This window comes from Somniosus microcephalus, chromosome 3, assembly GCF_052327205.1.
Source record: "Somniosus microcephalus isolate GS21.2 chromosome 3, FLI_Smic_1.0, whole genome shotgun sequence".
Taxonomy (NCBI): Eukaryota; Metazoa; Chordata; class Chondrichthyes; order Squaliformes; family Somniosidae; genus Somniosus; species Somniosus microcephalus.
The window spans coordinates 86,681,747-86,708,186 of NC_140989.1; the positions used below are offsets into that span (position 1 = coordinate 86,681,747).

General features: G+C 47.1%; 1 protein-coding gene across 14 annotated transcripts in view; it reads right to left on the reverse strand.

Moving 5' to 3' along the window:
- nrxn1a (neurexin 1a) overlaps positions 1 to 26,440 on the reverse strand; it is a 2,435,560-nt gene that overhangs the window by 829,137 nt on the left and 1,579,983 nt on the right. Inside the window, exon 1 of one of the 14 annotated variants that reach the window (XM_085981321.1) lies at positions 2,300 to 5,905. The exons of the other annotated variants lie outside the window; for them this stretch is intronic. Coding sequence (XP_085837447.1) covers positions 2,300 to 2,549 — 250 coding nt within the window. The 5' untranslated portion in view covers positions 2,550 to 5,905. Of the gene's footprint in view, positions 1 to 2,299; positions 5,906 to 26,440 lie in introns of those variants that run through there. 14 annotated transcript variants of the gene reach the window in all.

Below are 26,440 nucleotides of genomic sequence, written 5' to 3' on the forward strand. Positions count from 1 at the left end.
AGAATCAATTTCACCATAATTCATGACATTCCAAGTATTATCCTTCTCTCCAACTATATTTTTAAATCTAGACAATTAAATCATATTTTAAAAGGCAGCAGAAGTTCTTTCAGTGACATAATTTAAAGAATACTGGAATGGGTTAAAACCGGAACTGAGCAGAACTGGGGTAGAATGAGCCTGACAAACAAAAAAATTAAGGAATATTGCTCTGTAAACATCCTCATTACAGCTGATCCTGCCCAATGCACAACAATCAACACAAACAAGGGAATGGGAAGGACCTAGGGAATTTTATTCGCTCAGCCAGGTCATTAGTTTGGTTGTGACTTTTATATTCATGTGCTCAACAAATAAATACTTCTGGGCTTTAAATCTGTAGCAACCTTATTTCGAATATATTAAAAACGACAATCCGTTTCTTTGTTCAAAATCCTGCTAAAAGCAATTTTTATCAAGGTACCTTTCTGTTAACTGGTCAATTATTTTAATGTAAACATTTTAATTGTTGCCTTATTCGATTATCGGCTGAATAATCAGAGCGATCATTGTTAAAATGTATAACGCAAAAATAATAATCTTTATATACCTAACATCCTATACAAAACAGTAGTTATCTTAATGGTTTGGAGGAGGAATTACAGTTACAGGCAAAGTAATAATACAGAACTGTTATTTATTTAGTAATAGGAACATAGCTAATATCTTGTCTACATTTCAGGGCAATGGAGCTTATATTGAAATACTTATCAAGAACATCTCAACATTGGTCCACTTGTGATTACAGTGCTGTAGATATTCTACAGACAACATCAAAGACTGCATATCTCACAGAAACATGGGGGACGGAGACACAGACAATAATATTATAGGAAGCACAAGATGCAGCATGCATGACAAAGAGCACAAAAATCACATGTATTTCACCAAGGGTTCTTTTTTTACAAATTATCCACAAGTTAACGCTTTAGAACAGGTAAACTATAAATGAAAAATTCAATGACATCAATATTTCAATTAAAAATCTGACATCATTCACCAACCTCTGACTGGAAATTTCTTTCAATTCAATACACTGAGAATTAAAAATTTAAAGGAAAGATATGTGAATGTTGAATCACAGAACTAATGTCTTGGGCTTAGTGAAATAATGTGGAAAATTAAATTCATGAGGAACAGCTCTTATTGAAAATACCCACTTCACATTTCTTAAGCTTTTGCTTTGTCATTCAAGAAGAGTGTCTAATAACAAAGATCAAATTAGATTCTAATGTCTAATCATCCAAACAGGGTCAACCTGTGCAAGTATGCAAAGGTTAAGCATAAAATCTGTTTTGTCACCTCAGTAGTGGCATGGGATGATGGTTTAAATGAGGCATGGAATGAAGGGAAAATGAAGAAGGATGAACCTGTATATTCAAATCAACAGCTGCAGGTTTCACTGAAGAAAGCAAGCCACTGTTTTAGCTGCCGTTAAACTAAGACCATGGGAACAGTTTGATTGTGGTGCTGCTTAAATTATGTATGCTCCCTCTTTCATTCTGTTTCATTTAAAATTGCACAAACAAAATAGCCATTGGTTTTCCGTTTCTTTGGAATAACATTGGTTCTGGTTTATTCTTTGACCGATACTTTCAGTTGACAATTTAAGAGCAGGAAACAAATAATGAAGCTCCAACAATCACAAAGTGCACAGAGATCAAAGATGACAGATTGAGGGACCCTTAGTTCACCTTAGCCCTGGGTTTTAACCATTGCTGCTGTTGTAACATAGTATTACCGACTTGAATAGGTGGCCAGGGCAACAGTTTGAAGTCAATCACAGAACAATTCAGTATTTCATCATTAAACTATGTTACTAAATAAGCACATTAAAAATAAATATAAGTTGTTGAGACTTCCATTAGCACAAATTTAAAATCGGAACATTTAGGCAACATTAGTTACATTTATAAAATAGAAATAAAGAAGAACAGTTGCATAGATTATGAACAGTAATTTTAAGTGTACTTTTAATTTTTTTGTATATTCATAATTTTTTTTAAAACACAGATCAGTATACTATGGTATCCAAAGCTTTAACTGATTTTGAAGAATCCTTTCAATTAAAACAATTAAATATTGTGGTTTAAGAAAACACATACACATTGCGTTTTTTTCTTACAGCATCTTAACATTGAGGTTATCTTACTGACAATAGCAAGACTCATCTTAACTACGCAAGGCTTCAAGTGTAGACTATGCACTAAAATGACAGAAAAATGAAGAATTAGAAGGTAAATAAAAAGCAAAGACCCACCATGTCCTCTTTGCAGTGAGGCAGGCGACCTGTATATAGCAATAGGCACTGAATGGTGTTTGCTGCCATGAAAATGGTGAATATGGTGAGCTCCACCTAAGCTCGAAGCACTCCATGACACTCCAAAAAAACAGCTGAAAGTCAAAAGAACTATCCAAAATGCCAAATGAATACAGGTTGTGATAGTTTCAATGCTGGACTTCACTGTTGCTCTCGGGTTCATGATGCTCCCTGAGAAAAAGATTTGCATCCCCCATGTAACAAATGTCACAACTGTACACAGCCCATTATTTCAATTCTGCCTCACAGTTCTCTATTCCTGCTGTCCTCTTCTACTAGGAAATCCACAGCATACTTTAAAATCCAGTCAGTGCAGTGTGTCTGTTCTCAGCTAGAAAAACATAACTACCTGCATTCCCAGCAGTAGCTACCAGGTTCCTTTATGTTAATACTCCAATAGATCCAGGACTGAGACTGCTGAGGTTTTTTTTCTCCCTACATAAGGCACATCATCATCCTCCACTGGGTATTCAACATCATTTAAATTTTACAGGATGGCACTTCACAATGCTGTAAGGGAAATTAAAATGCTTCCTCAATCCAGTTACAGCCTGGAAAAAAAATGTAACACACAGCACAGCACTGTGTCTGACCAAAGTCACCCAATAAATAGCCTGCTCTCCAATCCGAATACAGTAGTCAGGGTAGTGAGAATAATGCCAGAGGATATTCCTCACCGAATTGTGTACACTTATGAAAGGACCTGGAACAGACCATGCTGGTGAGAAGGCTATGCAAATCTGCAGTCTCAAAACAGCAAATCGCTGAAGCTTGGATGCATTGCAGAGGAAGAGCCTATTTTAAAATAGGGATACTGAAATATGCTGGGATATTCAACATTGCCTTTACTTAGAAAGGAAACTAAGACTTGCAAAGTCTATAGCAAAAATACGCCGACAGAAACTTATAATGCTCACTTAGAATAATATTACTTTTTATATCACAGTTAGTTAATGAAATAAATTCCCAATCTCCCCCAGGAAGACAGTTCAGAGGTTCCAATATCCTCAGTTAGTCCTTTTCATTTTTTAAACGAAGGCAGGCGCTCTTGTGATTGGTCAGGAACCTCCCCGCACGGTCCACCAGGTGCTCAATCCAAAGCTACTAAATATGCCTCGACACAAACTACTCATCCATCACTTTTGATGATCTTCTAATTGCACAGTCATCTCCACAAACACCTCTCCCCCTTTCACTGTCAGATATTCAAGTGCACAATCCTATAACAGAGAGGGAGACAATGTTGGAGATAAAAGGGGAAAGTTCTATGAAAGGTACTTCCTTCTGAAAATCAGAAATTCTGTTCACTAGCATTTCTCAAAAATCTCTCTTTATTGTTTTTTTTCAACACTATCCTGCTGAACTAAACCTCCCCTGAGAAAGACGTGTTTATCTTAACAGGTGCTTGTGAGATCAGCAGCATCTCAAAGGCATTGTTATTCATTGCTTTGATGTACAATAGAAAACACGAAATCTGTAAATTAATGTACTTACCGTATTGCATTCCAAATAAAATTAAAGCAAGAAAGTGCACCAGATGAACTTGTTAATGTCTTTGCAATACTGTATGCATGTTGAATTTGATAAATTTGTTGTAGATGTGCCAGAATCACTTCTCCATCATGTGTAACTGAAGCAAAACTAAATATCACATGATCATTGAACATGAAGTCAAATTTATTTCTCAGTCCTTAATCTTCTAAATAAATTATGTCCCTCAGTAACTATGTTTAACTTGGTGACTACTTCAAACAATTATTTTAAGCAATGCTACCCAAAACCATACAAAACACAATAGCGTGGCAAGGGCCCTGGTGGGAATTTATTTATAAATGAGCTCTGGGACTCATTTTATTAAAAATACAGGTCGACCATCTCTGCACTGAAACAGGCAACAAATGTATACTTTTGACTCAGATTCACAGCTTTTTTTAAATAACTAAACAGGTTTTCCACCTGCTGTAGCACTCGTGGACGCCTGCCTGAGATTCAGAGATCATTTCACAGTCCAGCAATTTTTTTATTTACTGCAACATCAGTATGGATGAGCCACAGAAGAGACCAAAAGACTATTGCCAGATGAGTAGAGCATCTTGTAAATGTCTTCTTAAACTCTTAATGGGGTTGGCATGAGTACATGGTTGTGAATCGAGAATACAGTAAGGTTCTACTAAGGGAGGGGGTGACATCTAATAGGTGCATTCTTCTGTACTGGTAAGACCAAATTTTATTGGATTTTGCTAATGAAGATTTTTTCTTTATTTAAAATGTACAAAATTCTTATTAAATCCAAATAGCTTATTTTTTGACAGATCATATAACAAAAAACATTAACACTTTCTTTCTCACTCAGACTTCTGAGAGTTAACCATCAATATTATGAGATATTGAAGCCTCAGTTTAATCACCCAATAAATATATGACATGGGGATTATGACATTAGCTTAGATGTTTCTAGTCTGTGAATTAATTATGCTACTTGGCGTAATCATGTTTCCCCCTCCTCCAACTTGGCTTAAGAGAACCTACATTCTTTCTTCACCATTTTAGTCTGAGCTGGAGGTGCTACCAAAATAAACTAACTACATTACTTCAACCCGTTGATCACAGGAACAGAGCCTCCAACCACCTCCAACTCAACTAACAAACAACAAATGGATGAGCATAGCACATCTTCTGGATCCTTATGGCCTAGTGCAAATTACCGAGGAAGCTAACAGATTTTTTTCCTTCTTTGACAAGGGCCAAAAAGGATAAGTAAAAATAAAACTCGATTATTGCTGCAAATGTTACAGGTGGCGGAGGAGAAAGGTGGGTGGTTGCGGACTAAACAATGTTGAGAAAATGGATTACAGTGTACTACTTGTGCACGGAGGAGAAGGAAGTAGGTGCCAAATGAGGGGAGGAATAATTTAAAGAGTGATGTAGGCTGATAGTGGTACAGGCAATTCCCCACTGAGTGCTGTGAGGTACTGGTTCATAATATCTGCTGCTTTTTAATGAGTGGCTGCTGGAAAAAGACTGAATAAAATCCCTATGTGTTATGTGTCTCAAAATCTTTAAAATTCTCTCTATCCAACTCCACAAAGTTATTTTAAACTTAGTATTTCTATTTTTAAGCTGTCTGCAGCACAATTGATTAATCTGTTGAGGTTATAGTTGACATGAGGTACAAGCAAAGAACTGTAGTACTTTTGATTAAAAAGAAAAGAAAGTAATAATGCTTGTAATGTAGGAACGTGGGTTCCTAACTAAAAGATTGAGTTCTACTCAGGCGATCAAACAAAACGAACTTTAATGAAACAAACAGGTTTTAACAAGAAACTGCAGGATAACATCGAATGTAGGTCTGCTCTCTCTGGAGGCTCCACGAGGACTGCCCCTGCAGTCCTGGGGCTGACGTCATGACGTCATCACGTTCTCCCGCCAGTGGGGAATCACGTGATGAACAGCGTGACATCACGTTTTAGCCGCGCTGTTAAAGTAACCACGCTCTGTACAGTTAAACAGCATAAATAAAGATACAGACTCAGGCTGTAGCTAACATGTTGTTAAAGGAATTATATACAAACGATTTGAGTCCTTTGGTGGCTCCGCCACAGTAACACTTATATATTAATATAAATAATCATACTTCGAACACTTATACTCAATACAGAGAGAAAATGGATTCACGGTAGAATTGTGCAGGATTCAATTAATGTTTAACTTTAGTAACACAGCTAAAGTAAAACTTCAATTTCAACAATCAACTCAAACAATAAGAAAAGTAGAAGGTGAATATTAGAGGGTACTCACAGTGCCTGAACTGAGAGTGTTAATGGAAGTCTGAGTTCTTTCCTGATCTGGTTGATGGCTATTGGAGGACCTGGTTTTTGAGTCCTCTGCTGGCCACAAATTAGCTTTTCACCCACACTCAAAAAGCGAACAAGAGGTCATCAGAGTATTGTTTTAGAGACTTCACAATGAACCCACTTAAACAGATAGATGTCTGCAATATTCAGAACAATCAATACTTTAAAAACAAATTACAGCTGTTGTAAAAGTGCTGTTACCGTGACTTGCAGGCTGGCATAGACTTGCCCCAGCCCGATTCTTGTGAAATAATAAAAGCATTCAAAAAAGGACACCCACCCCCAAGGGAGAATAATGCTAAGGAGCATCACTTTTAAATTAAATTAACTAAGTTTCACAACCTCCTCTTTGTTGGAACAAAATGGTGCTTTTGGTGTCTCGGTATAGTGGAAGCTATATTTTCAGCGAAGTTTACATATTTATACAGTGCCACGTCATACCATGATGCTGAAAAACATAAATTGGGAGGAACATGGGTTCCTAACTAAAAGACTGAGTTCTACTCAGGCGATCAAACAAAACGAACTTTAATGAAACAAATCGGTTTTAACAAGAAACTGCAGGATAACATCGAATGTAGGTCTGCTCTCTTCAGAGACTCCACGAGGACTGCTAGGGCGGTCCCGTGGCTGATGTCATGACGTCATCACGTTTTTCCCGCCAGTGGGGGATCACGTGATGAACGGCATGACGTCATCACGTTTTAACCGCGCTGTTAAAGTAACCACGCTCTGTACAGTTAAACAGTATAAATAAAGATACAGGCCTAGAAATTGGGTTTTGGCTTAGCCAGGGCTTTAGCGCCGGAAGTTAGTGCCGGCGCTAAGTCCCCCTGCGCGCGCCAAAAATTCAGTAGCGCCGCGCCCAAACGGCTGCCGACGCTACTGAAGGGTCTTAGCGCCTGGAAAAGGGCGTTCACTGCCGTTTAGCGCCGCAATTCCGGCGCTGCGGCACCCGATGCGGTGCGGCAGGCTGGGGAAGTGCAGGCCTCCTCCTTCCATTAAGGAGGAGCTGCCTGCACCCGGCCGCGGCCCGCGCAAATCTGTTTAAAAATGAGCCCGGCACCTCAGACAAGTGCCGGGCTTGCATCTGTTCCGGGGGGGGGGGGGGGGAGAAGTCCGGGGAGGGAGCTGCGGGCAGGCAGCCGGCGGGAAAGCGGCCGGCCGCCGCGGGGCCTTTAATGCGCCGGCGCAAACACATGTTGGACTCTGTTGCCAGAGTCTTAGTTGCGGCTGCCACGGGCGAGGCGGCCGCAACTGAATTTCGGCGCTGGGGCCCGTCGGCATGGCAACCGGGACGCTGCGCACACCGATGACGTCATCAGTGCCGGCGCAGCGCTACCGGTGCAACGCCGCTTTAGGGCCCCAGGGAATTTTTCAACTGGCCATAACTCTGGCGCTAGTCCCTCTAGCGCCTCAAAAGCGGCGCTAAGGCTAGTGAATTTCTAGGCCATAGACTCAGGCTGTAGCTAACGTGTTATATACAAACGATCTGAGTCCTTTGGTGGCTCCGCCACATGCGCCCCCCCAGAATTGTCTTTAACAGCAAAAGTGAGACGTCGAGGAGGCCTGACAAGTCTGTCCGAGCGACTTCGGTAACCCTGCAGAGGAAGCTGATGGACGGTGGTCGAGCTGGCGGGCGGTTGTGGTTGAGCTGGCGCGGCGGGTGTGGTCGAGCTGGCGGGCGGCTGTGGTTGATCTGGCACGGCGGCTGCGGGCGGTCGGCCACGTTTCGGCGGTTGAGCGATGACGACTGGGCGGTCCAGGTCCAAATGAGCTGGCTTCAACCGGTCCACCGAAATGTGATCCGGCTTTCCTCCGATGTCGACCGAAAAGGATTTGTCTCCCAATTCGATGACGCGGAAAGGACCAGTGTAAGGGGGCTTGAGCGGATCCCGGTGAGCGTCGTGGCGGATAAATACGTACTTGGCGCTCTTCGGTTCAGCCGGCACGTGGGAGCTCTGTAGGCCGTGATTTGACGTAGGCACCGGAGCAAAGCATCTGGCCGCTTCCTGGTGGCTGACGAGTTGCTGGGAGGCGGACCATGGCTCTGTGGGAGAAGGGAGGAAATCACCTGGTACTCGGAGCAGCTGGCCATAAATGAGTTCCGCCGAGGACGATTGCAGGTCTTCTTTGGGCACCGTACGAAGACCCAAAAGGACCCATGGGAGTCTGTCCAACCATCCCGCACCTTGAAGACTGGCCCATAAGGCGGCTTTAAGCGACCTGTGGAATCGCTCGCACAGGCCGTTCGCCTGTGGATGATAGGCGGTGGTGCAATGAAGTTTGGTGCCGAGCCCCTGAGCTACAGCGTTCCAGAGCTCCGAGGAAAATTGAGGCCCACGATCGGAAGAGATGTCCGCTGGTACCCCGAAACGAGCAACCCAACAGGAGATGAAAGCTCTAGCGACGTCTGCCGAAGTGGTGGAATCCAAAGGAATTGCCTCTGGCCACCTAGTGGTGCGGTCCACCATGGTGAGGAGATGCGTATAACCATGGGAAGGCGGAAGTGGCCCCACGAGGTCCACATGCACGTGGTCGAAACGACGCTCCGAAACAGCGAATGTAGCCACTGGAGCTTTTACATGATGCTGGACCTTGGCCTTCTGGCAGGCCACGCAGGTGTTGGCCCAGTCACGGACATCCAGGTGCATACCCTTCCAGATGAATTTCGCCGACATTAGCCATTGTGAAGCCTTCATCCCAGGGTGCGACAACCCGTGTATGGCGTCAAACACTTTCCGGCGCCATGCGACTGGCACGATAGGTCGGGGAACGCCCATGGAGACGTCGCAAAGGAGCGTGGCGCCTGCGGCCTGAAAACTGACGTCGGCCGCTTGGAAACTAGAGGGGACGGTTCTGTATGATTGGACCTCTGGGTCCAAGGCCTGATCCGCAGCCATGAGGGTGTAGTCAATCCCCAGGTGAACCGCATAGACTGTCGCGCGGGAGAGGCAATCCGCCACCAGGTTGTCTTTACCAGACACATGCTGAATGTCCGTGGTAAATTCAGAAATAAATGTCAGGTGACGCTGTTGATGAGCTGACCACGGTTCGGCGGTCTTGGCCATGGCGAACGTTAGTGGCTTGTGGTCGACAAAAGCCGTGAAGGGACGTCCTTCAAATAAGAACCGGAAATGGTGGATGGCTAGAAAAAGGGCCAGCAACTCCCGATCGAAAGTGCTGTATTTTTTTTCATTTTTCCGTAGTTGACGGCTGAAAAACGCCAGCGGTTGCCACGTACCATTCACCCACTGCTCCTGCACTGCACCGATGGCGTAGTCTGACGCGTCGGTAGTAAGGGCGATGGTGGCACCTGGAAGCGGGTGCGCCAGCATGGTTGCGTTGGCCAAGGCGCTCTTGGTGTTGACGAATGCCAGGTCCATCTCGGCCGTCCAGCTGATTGGATCTTTACCGGACTTGCCCTTGAGGGCCCCGTACAAAGGCTGCATAAGCAGAGCCGCCTTAGGGACGAATCAGTGATAGAAATTGACCATCCCGAGGAACTCTTGCAGGGCCTTGATGGTCTGCGGGCGCGGGAAAGTGGTAACAGCCTCCACCTTCGTCAGTAAGGGGACGGTGCCGTCTGATGTGATGCGGTGTCCCAAGAAATCGATCCGCTGCAGGCCGAACTGGCACTTGGCCGGGTTGATGATCAAACCGTGCTGACTGAGGGTACGCAAATGGCAGATGTGCTCTTCCTTGCTAGCGCTGGCGATGAGGATGTTGTCGAGGTAGACGAAGATGAAGTTTAGGTCTCGGAGCACGGAGTCCATCAAGCGCTGGAAAGCCTGTGCCGCGTTCTTCAAGCCAAACGGCATCCGCAGGAACTCAAAAAGGCCGAACGGGGTGATGACTGCGGTTTTCGGGATGTCTTGCGGGTGCACGGGAACCTGGTGATACCCACGGACGAGGTCGACTTTTGAAAAGATAGAATTTCCCGCCAAATGGGCCGAGAAATCCTGAATATGCGGGATCGGGTACCGATCAGGGGTAGTGGCGTCGTTCAGGCGTCGGTAGTCGCCGCATGGCCGCCGCCAGGTTTCGGAACAATGTGGAGAGGCGAAGACCAGGGACTATTCGACCGGCGAATAATCCCCAGCTGCTCCATCGTGTCGAACTCCGCTTTCGCAGCCGCGAGCTTGCCGGGTTCAAGTCTTCGAGCCCGCGCATAAACCGGGGAGCCAGTAGTGGTGATATGATGTTCAACACCATGCTTCGTGGCCGAGGAGGAGAAAGTGGGCCTGGTCAGCTCCAGGAACTCTCCGAGGAGCCGAGTGAAGTCATCCGGAGATGGGAGCGCGCAGGCGACAGAGCGTGACACGGCGTTACCGCGGTGGCACGGAATCAAGTGGAAAGTGGCCGCGTTGATCAACCGGCGGTGCCGGACATCGACGAGGAGGCCGTTGGCACACAGAAAATCCGCCCCTAGGATGGCCTGCGAGACTTTGGCCATGACGAATTCCCAGTGGAAGCGCTGACCGGCAAAACACACTTGGACCCGCCGCTTTCCGAAAGTTCGAATGGCTGCACCATTAGCCACCTCGAGGGAAAGGCAGTGGCCCCCAGCTTGAATATCGAGAATCGACGTAGGTAGGATGCTACACTGCGCCCCGGTGTCGCAAAGGAAACGTCGACCCAATAGAGAGTCGGTGATGAAAAGAAGTTTCCCCGAAAATCCGATGGCCATCGCAGCCGCGGAGCGCCCGTTAGACCCGGTCCTCCTTCGCCAGGAATGCTGCAGGAGCTCTGGTTTTTTTGGGGCGAAAAGCTGCAGGGAGAGCGGCAGCGTCGTGCTTTTGCGCAAAAATGGGCATGGTAGGAGCACCAGCCCGCTGCAAGAGGAGCTGGAGCCGTGTCTGTTGGGGATGGGTGCCTCGTGGCAGCGCAGCACTGCTGGGTTACTGTGAAAATCTTATCTGCTTCAGCTGCAAGCTCTGCGCAGTCTGTGACCTCGGACCTGGCTAGGACAGCCTGCCCTTTCTCCGGTAGTTGGCAGAGGAATAACTCCCTGAAGAGGAAGCATTCCGGTTCGGCACCTAAGAGCGTGAGCATTTGGCTCATGAGCTCGGACGGTTTGGAGTCCCCGAGGCCGGGCATAGCTAGAAGTCGGCGCACGCGCTCTGACTTCGAGAGCCCGAAGATTTGTAGCAACCGCGCTTTTAACGTATCATACTTGCTGTCAGTAGGTGGACTACCGAGTAGGCTGACGATCTGCGAGGCAGTGGCGCTATCGAGGGCGGAGAACACATAGTAATAACGGGTCTGATCTGCGACGATGTTCCTGATGGCGAACTGGGCTTCAGCCTGGATGAACCACGCGGCTGGTTGTTGCTCCCAGAACTGTGGCAGTTTCAGAGTCACGGCGTTCGTGTCCATGCTGAAGATCTTCTGCGAAAACCGTTCGCAAAAGTCGGGGTCATCAATGTAGGAACGTGGGTTCCTAACTAAAAGACTGAGTTCTACTCAGGCGATCAAACAAAACAAACTTTAATGAAACAAACAGGCTTTAACAAGAAACTGCAGGATAACATCGAATGTAGGTCTGCTTTCTTCGGAGGCTACACGAGGACTGCTAGGGCGGTCCCGTGGCTGACGTCATGACGTCATCACGTTTTTCCCGCCAGTGGGGATCACGTGATGAACGGCGTGACGTCATCACGTTTTAACCTCGCTGTTAAAGTAACCACGCTCTGTACAGTTAAACGGTATAAATAAAGATACAGACTCAGGCTGTAGCTAACATGTTGTTAAAGGAATTATATACAAACGATCTGAGTCCTTTGGTGGCTCCGCCACAAATCAATGTTTTTGTCCTTTGGAACAAAATAGTGAACACTGCATTGACTTGGCGTCAGCATAAATTCTGAGAATACAATCGGGCCTACATTCTCCAGCTGGGGTTGCACTACTTACTGTTCAACACTGGCCAAAGAAATTGCGAAACTTCAGGTTTTTACAAGCCCTTTCCAAACGGGTGCAAAAACCGTAAACAGCCCAGTGCAAATATGAACAGATTTTGAAAACAGTTGCTACAACATTACGTTAGTCAACTGCTTAAAGATGTTTCACTGCTGCTTCTACCAGATTAAAACTGGGAGCCACCTTCAGCATCCACTGTATTTTCCTACATTAGCCCAATGAAGCATGGTGACCCCCCCCACATGTGATGCCACTTGGTGCAGACCGACCGACCTAATGTGGCATTGCACAGGCAAGATTCTAGTAAATACACAGTGTTTTGTATTCACATTCCAGAAGAATGCCATGGTGAGCAGGCAGAGGAGATGTAATCCAAGTAAAATTAAGTTGAAAACCCTTCATTTTATCACTTGAAATTGGCCCTGAACACAATGGAGAAAGGTAATTGGGCCCAATTCAAACACTTGTATAGAAAGTGCTCATTAAAATTACTGCAGCTATTTTATTTGAATTAATCCTAATAATGATGAGGGAAGTACATAATTTTTAGAGACATTATACTATTATGTACAGGAAATTTTAGAAGTTGTGTGGGCTTGTGGCAAAAATGGCAACTAGGTTTGCTCTTCAACAACAACTTACATTTCTATAGCGCATTTTACACAGCAAAATATCCCACGGTACTTAACAAGAGCGAGACTAATAAAAACATTTTGGACACTGAGTTACTGAAGGAGATACTAGGACAGATGACCAAAAGTGAGGTCAAAGAGGTAGGATTTAAGGGGCATCTTAGAGGAGAGATAGAGAGAGAGCTTTAGGGAGTTTTGAGGTAACATATTGCATCTGCATTAAAAACGAGGTGCATCTTCCTGCTGGGAACATGGGGTCTATTTTGAATTTTGGATGACCGACCAGCAGAGCGCACGTTGTCAACTTTTACCAACTGACATAACTCAGAAATGAATTGATGACTAGTGTGTTAATAAGTCATGTATCCTTGCCAGCAAAAATGTTTTTCTTTGAGGGTGGGGTGGGATAGACATAGAACCATAGAAACATAGCAGATAGGAGCAGGAGTAGGCCATTCGGCCCCACGAGCCTGCTCCACCATTCACTGAGATCATGGCTGATCATCCAAACTCAGTACCCTCTCCCTGCCTTCTCCCCATATCCTTTGACCCCTTTAGCCTTAAGAAATATATCTAACTCCTTCTTGAATATACTTAATGAATTGGCCTCAACTGCCTTCTGTGGTAGAGAATTCCACAGGTTCACCACTCTCTGGGTGAAGAAATTCCTCCTCATCTCTGTCGTAAATGGCTTATCCCTTATCCTTAAACTGTGACCCCTGGTTTTGGATTCCCCCGCCATCGGGAACATCCTTCCTGCATCAAGCCTGTCTAGTCCTGTTAGAATTTTATAAGTTTCAATGAGATCCCCTCTCATTCTTCTAAACTCCAGTGAGTATAAGCCCAATCGACCCAATCTCTCCTCATACGTCATTCCTGCCATCCCAGGTATCAGTCTGGGTGAATCTTCGCTGCACTCCTGTGACATATTGCACATCAATGTTCCCTCTAATTTTTTTTGTGTGCGGTCCCTTCAAATCTTCCAGCGCTAACAGCTTGTGAGTGGCCTGTGTGGGACCTCCAAATTAATGTGTGCCCATGCACCTTAGGGGAAACATTGGTGCACACTATGCAAAACAACATCAGTTTGGATTGATACCAATTCCCTTTCTCTACAAGAGGCATCTCAATAAAGTGCAGTAACAAATGAAGAGGGACTCCAGGAGAAAAGGGAGATGGGCAAGGCAGGCAACTAAATTGTTTGAATTAAAACAAATTGGCCTTTTCAGAGTAAATGCACGATGTTAGACCATGAGAAATATGGGGGCTAAATTCGAGAGCCCCTCGAAAATGGCCGCAGAGATCGTGATGTGTGATTAACCCGCACCCGTTCAATGTGATGCAGGTAGCCTGCCAACTTCAGGCTGCCTGCTGATTAACATGATTTCAGCATGCAGCCAGTGCTAACCGCGCTGTTGATTGGCTGCACACATCGGCAGGAGGCCCAAAATCATGAGAGGCTAGCACCAGTCAAAGCTAGCCTGCACCTCTGAAAGGGGAGGTGCATTGTGGCTGGAGCAGGTGCTGGAAGTTGTTCTACAATTAATTCTGACCAGGGAAACACTCAATAATAGCACAACATGGGAGAGAGCGTGCTACAAGATTTTCCGACTCTACACTGGAGGTCTTGGTGGAGAAGGTAGAAAGGAGAAGAGATGTGCTGTATCTACACCGGGCCAGGAGGCCCACCAGACACATGCTAGAAAGGCAATGGGAGCAGATAGCCATGGCGGTCAATGTCAGGAGTCAAGCCCCCAGGAGAAGGACGCAGTGCCACAAGAAGTTCAATGATATCACATAAGCAGTCAAAGTTAGTGAATGCATCTTCAAATGCCATATCCTACCAACTGCACCACTAGCCTCAGCCACTGCCCAATGCACCACACCCCCATCACTCACCTACCAACAGTCTCCAGCAATCAGGACTCATACCTAACACTGATAGCTTCACCTCACCCTCTCACACTTAGCACTGCTGCAAGCCTCACACCGACATCTCGCAAACACTGCCAGCTATTCAACCATGATAGCCACATCATCCAAACAGATTGCATGACACTCACGGACACATTTCCCTTTCTCTTGCAGGACAAGGTGGCAAACAACCAGAGGCAGCAGGAGCTACTGAGTAAGCGACAGGCCCTCCTGCATCTTCTAACGTCCGTGGAGGAGTCGGTGCTGGCCATTATGAAAAGGGCCATTGCTCAGGCCAAGGCCAGTGGCGGGGCTGAAGCTATTGAAGATGAGGACATCATCCTACCTGATCCTCCTTCTCACATCCCACTTCCTCCTCATCCCACAGTCTCTTCCGACTTATAAGCTGCAGATGGTGTAAGCATGCACCTTTTGCTTTCCCCCACTCCCCTCAGCACAACCTTACCCTTGTGCATTTCTCCTTTCAGATACCCAAGAACTGCAACCTGGCCAGGCAGTGGTGGAAGAGCAGGAAGAAAGTGAAGATGAAGGGACACTGTCACTCGATTTAACACTCGCAGCCATCAGCTCAGAAAATGACACTGTGCGTCATTTAGCGGATAGCATAGAGGCGGGACATGCACGTGGTGAGACACAGGGCAGGAGTTCACTGCAGCCAGGGCCGGGGCAAGGATAGCCCAGGTGCCAGCTCGCTGGAGGGTGAGGTCGCACATGAGTTCTGCTGCAGAGGACTTAGATGAGGAATTTGATAAGCGACAGAAGAAGGCTGATGGGTATGCACAATGAAGTGCTTGGTGCATTGGGAAGCCTGCCAGAAAACCTCTGTGCAATGTTAAGGAGCATGGAGGAGTCTGGCACCAACTTGGCACAGGGCTTTGCGCAGAGCTTGGAGCCCATCCTTTCCAGCATGGAAGTGATGGCCAACTCCATTAGCGCACTAGTGGACCCAACCATGATGCAGTGTCTGATAGCTGATGTCTCAGTTTCCATTGCAGAACAAGCAGCCGCCAGACAACGTCCAAGTACTGCAGTGAAAGCTCAGACTGCTGCCATCGTGGCTGCGGATACCAGTGTTCAAAGGCACTTGCAGATGTCACAGCAGTCCAGCAATCTGTCCTCCAACAGATTACTAGGATTGCTGAGGCGCTGCCTCGGAGGAGTGGCAGTGGCTCCGTGGAGCACAAACCTGCTCCCTCTCTCAGGATGACAGCATTCGTACTCCCACCACTGCCACTCCACCAGTGCACTTGCCGTTGCCAGCCAGCCAGCCAGTGCAGAGTGCTGCTGCCCATGCTGAGATGGTGCTTCCACAGCCAGGCCTTCTAGGCCCAGAGCTGCTCAAGGCCTTTGGCAGTCTCCTCCACTGAAAGTCAGCAGCCTTCCACCATCCATGCTGCAGCCACTGGGGAGCAGTAGGATAGGCAAAGGCTCACAGAAGACAGGCACTAAGGGAATGCACAGGGGTGATTAGTTTATGTTTTTATGCAGTTTGGCTTGATTTGATTTATAAATTTGGTTTGGGATGTTTATTTTGAGGAGACTTTTATATTTGCATTGTGGCCAAGCGGATGCTGTGATGGTCAGTGACAGAGGGAAGGTAAGGTGTGGGACTGTTGGAGAATGGGGAATTTCGTTTGTGTTTACTGGTATCGCACCAGGATGAGTTCTTCACGGACAGCCCGGGCAGAAAGGGGTTGTCTAGATTGCCTCCTCCCTTCCTCTTCCTCCTCAACCTGTTGCTCCTCCTCCTCAGCTCTTCGCTGTAGAGCTGGTATCAAGAACTGTGCCTTCACAATGGTGAGGTTGTGCAGCCTGCAGCAGACCACCACGAATCATGACACCCACTCTACTGAATACTGCAGGGCTCCTCCAGAGCAGTCCAGGCAGCGCAAAGGTTGTTTCAGCACACCAATGGTCTTCTCTATCACATTTTGTGTGGCAGCATGGCTTTCTTTGTATGCATGCTGGGTACGTGTGTGTGGGTCGTGCACCGGATTCATCAGCCATGTCATCAGCCTCGTCACCTAGTAGCCACCCTTTGGTCTGCAATGGTGACTCAAATGCAGATCGGACAACGGACTACCACAGAATGAAGGCATCAGGACTGCTGTCAGGAAACCAGGCATTGACCGGCATGATTCACTGCCTATGGTCGCACACCAGCTGGATCTTGAGGTTCCGGTACATGGCCGAGTTGACATGCGGCTCCTGCAATACCATGTGCATGCGGTGAATGGTACCCTGCACCATGGGGAAGCCTGCAATCTTCACGAAGCCATGTGCTCACTCTGCCTGCTGATCTTTGGCAAGAGAGAATGAAATGTAGTCAGCTCTCTTGGAATACAGAGCCTCAGTGACCTCCCTTATGCAAGAGTAGACAGCAAACTGCGAGTTGTTGCAAATATCTCCAGCACCAGCCTGGAGGGAGCCCGATGCATAAACATTCATCGCCACGGTCACTGTCACAGCCACTGGCAATGCGGTCCTTGCCCTGCTCTGGGGTTGCAATTGTAGCTGCAGCAGGTGGCAGATTTCAGTGAGGACGTCCTTACTAAAGCACAGACATCTCACACGTTGTTCCTCACTGAGGTCAGGTCAGGTGAGAGAATTACCCCCTGACTGGATATGGCCTCCTGCTGAGACCCTTTCTCACCCTCCGCCCTCTTCTAACAGCTTGTCCTTCTCTGCGTGCCCTCTGTTCATTTTCCAAAGCATGCTGTATTCCAAGGGGAGTTCCCATGTCTGGCAGCAAATGATTTGTGCGATTTGCCCCACAAGTCTGCGCATGCGCCTTAGATGCTATTTTGGACTTCTAAGGGCACTCATAGCGCCCAATAAATGTGCGCTACGAATCCGAATTTTGCACCGATGGAATAAATTAGATGGGCTTCGAATAAAAAGAACCTTTGTTATGACAAATTTATTTTGTATCAATTTTACTGTCACTTTGTACCTTCCCCACTATGGGCCGGATTTTGCTGTGAAAATAACAGTGAGGCTATTTATGCACAAATCGGCGCGCATATGAGCAGTTAAACGCGAAAATCCGGAAGTTGCTGTCCGAGATGCGCCACTCCTCCGTCAACTGCACGAAAACGGCATCTCGCCGTCTGGCGCCCAATTCAAATATATTGAACGGCGTGAAGTTCCTGTACTGATGTCGCAGCTATGGACTAAACACACCACAAAAGGCACAGGCACAATGGGCCGAATGGCCTCCTTTTGTGCTGTATCATTCTACGTCAAGTCTTTCTAGGGTAAGTACCCTTTTAACAGTGTGGTAATTATAAATACTCTTTTTTTTACTTTTTCTTTCTGTCTCTTATCTCTCTCTCTTAATTCCATCTTTCTTTCCCTCTCTTTATTTTGCTTTCTGTATCTGATTTGACATTGAATTCATTATTCTAACTGGCACTTGCTGGTTCAGACTCTGCGTTGCTCATTAACAATTCTTCAATCTGATTGGTTAAGGGGATACAGTTACCTGCTCTGTTCACACAGGTCCCCGATGCCCTGTAGAGGGCGCTGCACCATTTGGAGGTCCGGCTAACAGCAACTTGCCGCGCAAAGCCCCATAGAAAGTCTATGGGCAAGTGCAAACTTAACAAATGTCTGCCGCCTTTTGTTCACCGCTCACAGAAAAATCCGGCCCACATTATGTTATTGGCTTTCAGTTTATTCCAGAGCTACTATCAACGTGTACTTTCACGCTGCAACAGAGCCCCTGCTAGTCATACCTATTTTATGCCCCCTGTTCCCTTTCCCCTAGAATAAATATTGTGGGGATGAAATTGAATTGGGCACGAAAATGGGCACAGGGAGCAGGAAGCACGATCTGCTCACGCCCGTTCAAAGTGGTACAGGCAGCACGTGAAATTTGTGCTGCCTGCTCATTATAATGATTGGAGCGCTGACCTCAGTGCTAAACACACTGCTGGTTGGCTCAGTGCTCAAGAGGGGGGCCAATATCAGGTGCAGTCTACTGGCCAATAAAATTTTGCCTAGGCTCTCTGCACTTCTTAAAGGGGAAGTGCTTTGTTGCAGAATCACCTCATTGTCATTGTGTAGAAAGTCATGGCCCAACAGTGAAGGGAAAGGGCAAGGAGATTTTCTGATGCAGCACTGTAGGCCTTGGTCCTGGTGGTACACAAAAGAAGACAAGTCTTCTACCCACAGGGGGGCAGGAAGTGCCACCAGTGTTCTTTTTAATTTGTTTATGTGATCAGGGCATCGCTGGCAATGCCAACATTTATTGCCCATCCCTAGTTGCCCTTGAGAAGGTGGTGGTGAGCCGCCTTCTTGAACCGCTGCAGTCTGTGTAGTGATGGTACTCCCACAGTGCTGTTTGGTAGGGAGTTCCAGGATTTTGACCCAGCGACGATGAAGGATCGGTGATATACTTCTAAGTCAGGATGGTGTGTGACTTGGAGGGGAACTTGGAGGTGGTGGTGTTCCCATGTGCCTGCTGCCTTTGTCCTTCTAGGTGGAAGAGGTCGCAGGTTTGGGAGGTGCTGCCAAAGAAACCTTGGCGAGTTCCTGCAGTGCATCTTGTAGATGGTACACACTGCAGCCACGGAACACCTGTGGTGGAGGGAGTGAATGTTTAAGGTGGTGGATGGGGTGCCAATCAAGCGGGCTGCTTTGTCCTGGATGGTATCGAGCTTCTTGAGTGTTGTTGGAGCTGCACTCATCCAAGCAAGTGGAGAGTATTCCACCACACTCCTTACTTGTGCCTTGTAGATGGTGGAAAGGCTTTGGGGAGTCAGGAGGTGAGACACTCGCCACAGAATACCCAGCCTCTGACCTGCTCTTGTTGCCACAGAATTTGTGGCTGGTCCAGTTAAGTTTCTGGTTAATGGTGACCCCCAGGATGTTGATAGTGGGGGATTCGGCGGTGGTAATGCCATTGAATGTCAAAGGGAGGTGGTTAGACTCTCACTTGTTGGAGATAGTCATTGCCTGGCACTTGTGTGGCGCTAATGTTACCTGCCACTTATCAGCCCAAGCCTGAACGTCGTCCAGGTCTTGTTGCATGCGGGCATGGACTGCTTCATTATCTGTGGAGTTGTGAATGGCACGGAACACTGTGCAGTCATCAGCGAACATCCCCATTTCTGACCTTATGTTGGAGGAAAGGTCATTGATGAAGCAGCTGAAGATGGTTGGGCCTAGGACACTGCCCTGAGGAACTCCTGCAGCGATGTCCTGGGGCTGTGATGATTGACCTTCAACCACCACAACCATCTTCCTTTGTGCTAAGTATGACTCCAGCCAGTGGAGCATTTTCACCCTGATTCCCATTGACTTCAGTTTTACTAGGGCTCCTTGATGCAAGATTCAGTCAAATGCTGCCTTGATGTCAAGGGCAGTCACTCTCACCTCACCCCTGGAATTCAGCTCCTTTTTCCATGTTTGGACCAAGGCTGTAATGAGGTCGGGAGCTGAGTGGTCTTGGTGGAATCCAAACTGGGCATCAGTGAGCAGGTTGTTGGTGAGTAAGTGCCACTTGATAGCACTGTCGATGACGCCTTCCATCACTTTGTTGATGATTGAGAGTAGACTGATGGGGCGGTAATTGGCCGGGTTGGATTTGTCCTGCTTTTTGTGGACAGGACATACCTGGGCAGTTTTCCACATTGTCAGATAGATGCCAGTGTTGTAGCTGTACTGGAACAGCTTGGGTAGAGGCGCGGCTAGTTCTGGAGCACAAGTCTTCAGCACGACAGCCGGGATGTTGTCAGGGCCCATATCCTTTGCTCTATCCAGTGTGCTCAGACGTTTCTTGCTATCACGTGGAGTGAATCGAATTGGCTGAAGACTGGCTTCTGTGATTGTGCGGACCTCGGGAGTAGGCCGATATGGATCGTCCACTCGGCACTTCTGGCTGAAGTTGGTTGCAAACGCTTCAGCTTTGTCTTTTGCACTCACGTGCTGGGCTCCACCATCATTGAGGATGGGGATATTCCTGGAGCATCCTCCTCCCATTAGTTGTTTAATGGTCCACCACCATTCACGACTGGATGTGACAGGACTGCAGAGCTTTGATCTGATCTGTTGATTGTGGGATCGCTTAGCCCTGTCTATAGCATGCTGCTTCTGCTTTTTAGCATGCATGTAGTCCTGTGTTGCAGCTTCCCCAGGTTGGCACCTCATTTTTAGGTATGCCTGGTGTTGCTCCTGGCATGCTCTTCTACACTCGCTGTTGAACCAGGGTTGGTCCCCTGGCTTGGTGGTAATGGTAGAGTGAGGGATATGCTGGGCCATGAGGTTACAGATTGTGGTGGAATACAATTCTGCTGCTGCTGATGGCCCACAGCACCTCATGGATGCCCAGTTTTGAGCTTCTAGACCTGTTCTGAATCTATCCCATTTAGCACGGTGGTAGTGCCACACAACACGATGGAGTTTGTCCTCAGTGTGAAGACGGGACTTCGTCTCCACAATGACTGTGCGGTGGTCACTGCTGCCAATTGCCAATGCTGCCATGGACAGATGCATCTACGACAGGTAGATTGGTGAGGACGAGGTCAAATAGGTTTTTCCCTCATGTTGGTTCACTCACCACCTGTTGCAGGCCCAGACTGGCAGTTATGTCCTTCAGGGCTCGGCCAGCTCAGTCAGTAGTGGTGCTACCGAGCCATTCTTGGTGATGGACACCGATGTGCCCTTGCTACTCTCAGTGCTTCTTCCAAGTGGTGTTCAACGTGGAGGAGTACTGATTCATCAGCTGAGGGAGGGCGGTTGGTGGTAATCAGCGAGAGGTTTCCTTGCCCATGCTTGACCTGAAGCCATGAGACTTCATGGGGTCCGGAGTCAATGTTGAGGACGCCCAGGGCCACTCCTTCCCGACTGTATACCACTGTGCCACCACCCCTGGTGGGTCTGTCCTGCCGGTGGGACAGGACACACCCAGGGATGGTGATGGAGGGGTTCGGGACATTGGCTGAAAGGTATGATTCTCTGAGTATGACTATGTCAGGCTGTTGCTTGACTAGTCTGTGGGACAGCTCTCCCAATTTTGGCACAAGTCCCCAGATGTTGGTGAGGAGGACTTTGCAGGGTTGACTGGGCTGGGTGTGCCGTTGCCGTGTCCGTAGCCGGTGCCGAGTTCGATGCCGGGTGGTCCGTCCGGTTTCATTCTTATTATTTTGTTTCGTAGTGGTTAGTGACTTGCTAGGCCATTTCAGAGGGCAGTTAAGAGTCAACCACATTGCTGCCCCCAGGACCTGGATCCAGTACCACAAGAAGTTTAATGGCCTCACACGACTGGTCAAGGTCAGTGAACGCAACTGCAAATGCCATATCCCACCAACGGCACCACTAGCCTCACACACTGCTCAATGCACCACACCCCCATCACTCACCTACCAACAATCTCTAGCAATCACGACTCATACCTCACAATCATAGCTTCACCTCACCCTCACACACTTACCGCTGCTGCAAGCCTCACATCCACATCTCACAACTTGCACACACTACCAGCTATTCAACCATGACAGGCACATCACTCAAACACATTGCCCCACACTCACTGACACACTTCCCTTTCTCTTGCAGGCCAAGGTGGCTCACAACCGTCGTGCGTAGCAGCAGACAGGAGGAGAAACACGTCTTCAAAATCTCACTGCGCTGGAGAGCATTGGAGGGGCCGCTACGGAGGCTGTGGCGATCGGCAAGGCTGAAAGCATTGATGATGATGGTATGCTCATACCTAATCCTTCCTCTCACATCCCACTTCCCCCTCATCCCACAATCTCTTCTTACTTACAAACTGCTGATGGTGTAAGCATGCACATCTTGCTTTGCCCCCTTACCACAGCCCAACCCTTGTGCCTTTCTCCTTTCAGATGCCCAAGAACTGCCAGCAGCCCAACCTGTCCCCGACCTAGTAGAGGAGGAGAGTGATGGAGAAGAAGAGGCATCGGCATGAGATCCGACACTCCCAGGCATCAGCTCAGAAAATGTCACTGCGTGTATGTTAGAGAGTAGTATAGATGCAGTACCTGCATGTGGAGAATCACCGGATACGAGTGGGCTGCAGCCAGTGGGTAAGGGTAGCTTGGGTGTCAGCTCCCCGGAGGGCGAGTTCACACACCGGTTTCACAGGACTCAGATGATGACTTCGATAGGGCGGCCTTCAGAAGAAGGGTGATGGTCATGCACACAGAAATGCTTGGTGCAATGGCAGGCCTGCTAGAGAGCCTCCTCAGTGTCAAGGAGCATGGAGGAATCCGGCTCCAACATTGCACAGGGCTTTGCGTGGAGCTTGGAGCCCATGAGTTCCAGGATGGAAGTGATGGGCAACTCCATTAGAACACTTGTGGATCCAACCATGATGCTGGGTATGCTGGGTGATGTTGCAGCTTCCATTGCAGCACAAGCAGAAGCGACCCAACGTCTGAGTGCTGCACTGGAAGCTTAGACTGCTCTCATGCAGTCTCAGCTTTCTGCTATGCATGCTCAGACTGATGCCATTGTGGTTAGGTTTATGAGTGTGAAAAGGGGCTTGCAGGGTCTCATAGCAGTCCAGCAATCTGTGCTCCAACAGATGGCTAGAAATGTTGAGGTGCTGCCCCGGGCGAGTGGCAGTGGCTCCGCGGAGCAAGAACCTGCTATCCTCTCTGAGGATGGCAGCATTCGTACTTCCACCACTGCCACTCCGCCAGTGCCCTTGCTGCTGCCCGTCAGCCAGCCAGCCCATACTGCTGCCACACAAACCAAGGTGGTGAAGTCTACAGCCGGGCTTCCTAGGCCCAGAGCTGCTAGAGGTTGCCCTGCAAGGCCATCTGCAGTCTCTCCCAAGGAAAGTCAGCAGCCTTCCACCAGCCATGCTGCAGCCACTGGGGTAGCACTGTGTAAGAGCAATATAATAGACAAAAGAACATGAAAGACAGACACTAAGGGAATGCACAAGGGTTATTACTTGACTGTATTATGTAGTTTTGGATTTATTCATTTATAAATTATATTTGGAATGTTTGTTTTGTGCTGGCTCTCATTTCAGCTTTGCGCCCAAGAGGATCCTGTTACGTTCCTTGAGAGCACAAACTTACACAGAGCCAGTAGAAATCAAAAAGCAAGTCACCTGCAAGTTGTTGATGATCCCTTAAAATACCACTGGTGGGGAGTCTTCGTGCAGATGAACATTCAGCTATTTGTATTTGGAGAGGGCGTCCAGTTGAGCGGCAGTGTCGAAAATAGCAGGTTGTGCGCCAAATCAGCGTTGCACACTGATTGATGTCACAAACTGACTGATGAGCATTTCTCTAGTGAACGCAGGCAACGGCCGCGCTGCTGACCTGCCCAAAAGGGCGGCCACCGTAGGTGGAAGCGCGATGACTGCCATTTTTTTGCCGAAATCGGCCTTAACAGCTGGCGCTAAGGTGCCGAATTTTGCAGCATCTTTATTACAAAAATCTGTTTAGTAATTCCATTGACTCTTCCACGCCCCAACTAATTAATTTCAGGATCCTCATCTTCAAATACTTCCACAACCTTACCACACCCATCTCAGTGACTACCTTCAATCTTATGTCCCTTCTTAGACCCTTCTCTCCTCATCGTCCATTATCTTTGCTCTATCATTGCTCTTTTAGTCATCTTGTCCCTGCGTTTTGGAATTCCCTTTATCTTACCTCATCCCTCCTGTTTTTAAAAAATGTCAAAAGACTTTTAAAATACTTCTTCAGCTCTGCCTCTAAAATCTATTCTATTTCTTCTTCTCATTTAGTGTCCATATTTATTTATATAACCTGTAACATGCTCTGGGATATCCTTCCAATACTGAGAGCATTGTATAAATTTAAGTTGTAAGTGAGCCGCAAAGTTTTGCAACTTGTTTATTGAGGATACCCCAGTCTCACTCAATGTCAGAGTTGCCATCCTGAAAATGGAAACCAAATATTGCAACACTGGAATTTCCAGCAAGCCCCCAAATTAGGGTTTAACTCTGACATTTAAAAGTAATTAAATCACTAAATATTAGAGTGATACATCATGTTGGTCCAACACACTAGGCAGATAGAAGTAGTGATTCTCCACATGGGGAGATTCTGACTCCTATGAAAGCAACGAAGTGGAAGAAAAGAATTTATGCAGAGTCCAGGAAAGGAAGAAAATTGGAAGGTAAGCCGCTTCATGGCACTCTTACTCACCTTCTAGACATTGGTCTACGAGACCTGGAGCATTTCTCCTACCCATCTTCTTGTATAAGGAATACTGCATAGCAGAAGGATACATAAACTGGGAAATAGCTTTATATGTTCTTAGGTTGGTAATCAGTTCAGTATTAAACAGAGCTCTGTGTGTGTCACTAAAGATGCAATGGATCATTTCATCACTAGGGCGTTGCTAGGCACATATAAAAAGCACATTTGTGAGAAGATATCCTAACAATGTACCATTTTCTTAGTTTGCTTTTTATTCAGTAGACAATAAAATACACTGCAATTTGGAAATAGATCAGTAAGCCAATTAAAAACATTGTCAACAATTTTAGAGATTACATCTTTGAAAATGCTCACACACTATTACTATGAAAATTGCAGCAGACTACAATGATGCCACGTTAGATCAGCCAAATCAAGCTCATATTTACAGATGTCAGTCTTTACCTGACAAGAACTTTTTTTATGTAATGATATTTATTTGGAAAGCATGGACAGGATTTTCTTCTGAAGTTATGCTAACTCCCTTGGGTAATTCTGAGCAGATGGGGAATGGGAAATTGGTCGGGAGAATTGCTCAACTGCAGGATTTTCAACCAGAAGTGATGGGGGAGGACATAGAATGTGTTCACTGTAACATTCAAATTAGATACAAATAATGCGAAATATGTTATTTGCACCCTAGCAATGTTAGTTGCTGTGTGATCTGGGACTCCAGAGTTACTAAGGCAATATAGGATATTTCAAATTTAAAGGAGAACCTTAGCCGATGCAATCGATTATCCACCAATACTTAAGTTACCGTGACCCCAAAAAAATCAATCCAGGTCAGGGGCAGGCCACTGGTCTGGGCAGAACTCCCACTCCACCTAAATTACAGTAGGATTCAACAACAACAACTTGAATGAATATAGCACCTTCAACATAGGAAAACATCCCATAGGCGCTTAACATACCGTAATGAGACAAAAATTGACACCGAGCCAAAGAATGAGGTATTAGGACAGGTGACTAAAAGCATGGTTAAAGAGGTAAGTTTTATGGTGGGTCTTAAAGGAGGAGAGAGAGGTGGAATGATGGAGAGGTTTAGAGAGGAAATTGCCGAGCTTAGGGCCTAGATGGCTAAAGGCACAGCCACCAATGGTTGGGTGAAGGGAGTGGGGAATGCACAAGAAGCCAGAGTTGGAGGAACGCCAAGCTCTTGGAGGGTTGTATGCCTGAAGGAGGCTACAGAGATAGAGAGGGACGAGGTCATGCAGGGAATTGAACACAAGGATGAGAATTTTAAAATGCAACCGTTGGTGGATTGGGAGCTAATGCAGGTTAACAAGCACAGGGGTGATGGGTGAGCGAGACTGGGTCCAAGTTAGAATACGGGCAGCAGAGTTTTAGATGAGCACAAGATTGGCAATGATATGGAGTTGGAAGTAGGCAGCCTTTTTGATGGAGAGGATATGGGGTCAGAAGCTCAGCTCATGGCCAAATAGGACGCCAAGGTTGCAAACAGTCTGGTTCAGCCCGAGACAGTGGCCAGGGAGTGGGGTGAGATCAGTGGTGAGGGAATGGAGT